At 44.3% G+C, this 4,344-nt stretch overlaps 1 protein-coding gene across 1 annotated transcript; it reads right to left on the reverse strand.

Moving 5' to 3' along the window:
• Nucleotides 1-1,095: 1,095 nt before the first annotated feature.
• LOC107516944 (taste receptor type 2 member 41) lies at nt 1,096-3,542 on the reverse strand. Its single transcript, XM_016157185.2, has one exon. The coding sequence runs from the start codon at nt 2,311-2,313 to the stop codon at nt 1,387-1,389; it is 927 nt and encodes a 308-aa protein (XP_016012671.2). The 5' UTR covers nt 2,314-3,542; the 3' UTR covers nt 1,096-1,386.
• Between the last annotated feature and the right edge of the window lie 802 nt (nt 3,543-4,344).

Below are 4,344 nucleotides of genomic sequence, written 5' to 3' on the forward strand. Positions count from 1 at the left end.
TAGTGTATATCTAAATTAGCTGACTGGTTTGTTATTTAGGTATTAGTGGCTTTCCACTATAAAGTATCTCCAAGACAGACAAAGAGATAAATAAGAATGCTTCAGAAGTAAAAAAAAAAAAAAAAAAAAAATAGTAAAAGGGGTATTTTTATATATACTCCTTAGTACATTTTGAATTTTTCACCATGCAAAGGGATCGCCTAGTAAAAAATAAATGTTTAAAGTAAAAATGTAGAATAACTTGCCCCAAAAATGTAGTTCATGAGTATGGATCCACCGAGCAGCATACACCCTAATTGGTAGGGAAACTGTTTTCACTCTCAGAGGAGATTGAAATTTCTGCCTATCAAGAAGCCGTTTGCAAATTAGTGTGTGAAATTTGCACACTGATGCCCTTTAGTGAAAACTTTCGAGCCTGCCTTAAAGACACTCAGCTCTAATTAGTATTTTCTACAAATTATTTCTAAAAACATTTGCACCGTAATTGGAGCAAGCTATTTTAAAACAACATTTAAACGTAAGATTTAACAGGGTGATTCCTTTTTCTTTTTTAAGAGGTTAAATAGTTTTTGGACACAAACTAAGTGAAATTCTTGAGTCTTTGTTTTTCAGGAAAAAAAAAAGTACATGTTTATTCAATTCGCATGCGACTTTATGACATTTACTCGAGGGGGGGTGGGGAAGAAAATTCCAGAGACAATTTAACAAAGGAGAAAATCACAATGTGTGATTCTAATGGAAGAATAAACATGGAAAAAGTCCGGCTGCCACTCAGACTTTAGAGAGGAGAAAATCAAAGGCAGAACAATGAAATAGTAATGAGAAAAGAGATGGGACGGTATAAAGAAACTGTCCAGTAGTTTTACTAAAATTAAAACCGAATTATCCACGTTTGACGAGAAGAAATCTCTGTAGAAGGAAGGGCTACTAGACCTCACGGCTCTGGCCACCACGACTACCGTCCCCTGGTCGTAACCACGGCACCGTCCCCATGAAGGCGCCGCCTCCCCCTCCACACCCTCGTGTTCCCTCCATTCCCCAGCGGGCTGTCGAGACAAGGCAGCACGCCGGCTCCCGGCTTTGTGACCGAAGGCTTCTACGCAGCAGAGAGGATACGGGGACAGCAGCGCAAAGTGTTATACTCTGACCTTCTGGACAATACTGGCTCTCTGGGACCCACACGGCCCCTTTTTAATATGGGGCCCCGAGGCAGGTATGATGCTCAGAGTTCCCAGATTTGACTCTCTTCCTCCTTCCCAAAGGAGGGACCCCACAGCACGATCCAGGACACATCTGCCTATGACGGTGTCCCCAGGTAAGCAGCCCGTGGTTCCGTCATCCTCACCCGAGTCCTTTCTGGGGATCTGGATAGGGAGACCATGCCACCTAGGCCACCCAGAAGCCCCTGACCAACAGGAGTAGCTGCCTGAACACCCCTCGAAGCCTGAGGTTGCTGTGGATGAGGATAAAGGGATGGACAGATGTGCACAGGTAGATTAAAATTTGCCATGGCCAGTACCAGTCACTCTCTGAGGAGAAGAAGCCTGCAGCATCGATGACCAAGGACACAAAGGACAGAGCATAGAGCACGAGGAAGGAGATGAGTGACTTCAGAGCCCTGGTGTGAGCCTCGGTGCTGGGGTCCTGCAGGCTGTGGGCATTGTGCCGCATCGTCCGAGTGTGTCTCCTCAGGGAATTAATCAACAGCGCCGTCGAGACCAGGAAAACAGAGCAAGGGACTGACAATGTGACAAATTTCAGGGGCAGGAAATAGTGAATTTCTAGCCACCTACTCCACTCCTCGTTGGTCCTGTTCCCAGAAAACCTTCCGATGAAGAAACCTTGGTACACAGCAAAGTTCCCCCAAAAGAAGAGCATAGTGACGATGGAAGACACCAGGAGGGAACCCAGCAGCAGCCAGGGCACAGACCTCGGGAACCTCCACTTCAGCCAGAGGAAGGTGGGGTGGGAGAGGTTAGCGATCTTCATGCAGAAGAAGACACTGAGCCAGGTGCCGAACCAGAAGGTGGTGGAGTTCAGGAAGTCCCAGTACAGACTGAAGAGCGGATGCGCTGGGCCCCTGAAGTAGTCCGCCAGGTGCAGGGAGTAGTAGAAGTTGTGCACCAGTCCAACACCCTGCAGGCAGAAGCGGGAGGCGCCCAGGCTAACGAGGATCATGTCCGAGGGGGGCAGCCGCCCACGCTGCCTCCACTCTCTGCTCAGCACCAGCACGATGAACCCATTGGCCAGGATTCCCAGGAGACATAGCACACAAAAGAGCAGCATGAAGAGGAATGTGAGTGCTGGCTGCATTGCAGCCTTTCCTCGGGGCCCCGGCCGGTGCCTTGGTCCCTGGCCACCTCCCTACCCGGGCCCACAGCCCCTTTTATGATCTTTCCTGGGGGCGTGAGAAGAAGGCTCAGGCTGTGCATCTGAGCCGGAGCTCACGTAGAAGGAGGATGCTCCGGCTTTGGTGAAAAGGTGAGCTTGGCTCGGCCAGAATGCAAATTGGCCCTGGGCTCAGTTACCACTAGGCCTGCCAACTGCCCCTGATTTGCCTCCCCTGGTTTTTCCCACATGCTGCCGTGGTTAATTTAATACCAACGTAGAGGGCTTCTTAGGGAATCTGTGACTGGGTTCCATCTTTATTATTCTGCCCCTGGACCTTGTAAATACACCTCTCCCCATCATATCATTCTCGAGATGTTTAGTATATAGGCAACAAGTATAAAAAGAGGAATCAAGGATGGATCCTAAATATTTCACTTCGGAAACTTGGAGAATTTTATGAAACCATTTACTTCGCTGAGAAAGACTGAGAGAAAAATATGTTTGTGGGAGAAGCTCTGGGTATGTTAAGTTTGAGATGCCTCTTAGATATTTAAGATAAGACATGAGGCAGACTATTGAAATTCAAGTCTGGACCTCAGTGAAGAGTGAGGGCTGGAGTAACAGGTTTGGGAGTCATCAAACTAACACAGCATTTAAAGCCATTAAACTAGATGAGATCATGTTGGGAAAAGAATGTAGATGGAGACTGTTAAGGGGTGGGAAGTAAGTCATGCACCTTTAACTTTTAGGGATCGAAAGCCCAAGGATGCGGCAAAGAAGATTTGGCTGAGACTGATACTAGAGAGCGATCCCATTCCATGAGCTCATGCTCAGGGTCAAGGGAAGGAAGAAGCAAACAGGTACGGAGGGAGACATGGGAGTGAAAAATGTACTGAGATTCAGATTCTCCGAGGTGACCTGCAGCCTGGGATCGTACGCTGTGCTCTCTGCGGAGATGCCCGAGGGCCGACACTGTTAACGTGTTCTAACTTTGAGAGGCCCTTTGGTTGCGACCCAAATCTAGCACAATAGACTGTCAGTCTTGAAATTGGCACCTGTCCTGTGCTTTACCCACTAATTGCCTGAAAAGAGAAGCCTCATTTATAATTCATCCATTTAACAAAATCTATGCAGCATGTACTGTTTGGTGGGTACCGGGCCAGGGACAATAGGTACAAAGAGTAAGACAGTCTCTTGTGAGAGAAAGACAAGCGGACATACAATGACAAATTAGTATAATACATGATAAAATAATAATAACTAATATTTACTCAAGGCTGCTATGTATCCCCATGTACTATTCTAAGTGCTCTGAATATGTTAATTTTTTTGATACTAATGAAAACTCAATGAGTTTCAAAAATGGTGCTGAGACAACTAGATATCCATGTACAAAAAAAAGAAGTTGGACTCCTTCCTCACACCACACACAAAAAATGAACTCAAAGTGGATCATAAATCCAAATATAAGAGCTAAAACTATAAAACTCTTAGAGGAAAATCTAACAGTAAGTCTTCATGATCTTGGGTTAGGCAAAGCCTTCTAAGATATTACTTTAAACACACAAGTGACTAAAGAAAAAATAGACACATGGATTTGATCATAATTTAAAAACTTTTGTAAAACAAAAACAAAAACAAAAATGTTTGTGCTTCAAAAGATACTATCATAAAAGTGAAAAGATAACTACATAATAGGAGGAAATATTTGCAAATTGCATATCTTATAAGGAATTCACATCCAGAATATATAAAAAAAAATAATTATTCAACAATAAAAAGACAAGTAACCTAATTTTAAAATGAGCAAAAGGATTTGAACAGACATTTCTCCAAAGACAATATACAAATGGCCAGTAAGCACACAAAAAGCTGTTCCATATTATTATTACAAAAATGCAAATCAAAACCACGAGGTACCACTTCACACTCATCGGGGTAGCTAAAAACAAACAAACAAACAAACAGATAATAACAAATGTTGACAGAAGAGCAGTGGGACTGCAAAAAACG

Source organism: Rousettus aegyptiacus, unplaced genomic scaffold (assembly GCF_014176215.1).
Source record: "Rousettus aegyptiacus isolate mRouAeg1 unplaced genomic scaffold, mRouAeg1.p scaffold_m13_p_13, whole genome shotgun sequence".
In the NCBI taxonomy this organism is placed as follows: Eukaryota; Metazoa; Chordata; class Mammalia; order Chiroptera; family Pteropodidae; genus Rousettus; species Rousettus aegyptiacus.

Coding starts and splice junctions, on each gene's coding strand:
- LOC107516944 (XM_016157185.2), bottom strand. CDS start 2,313: ATGCAGCCAGCACTCACATTCCTCTTCATGCTGCTCTTTTGTGTGCTA.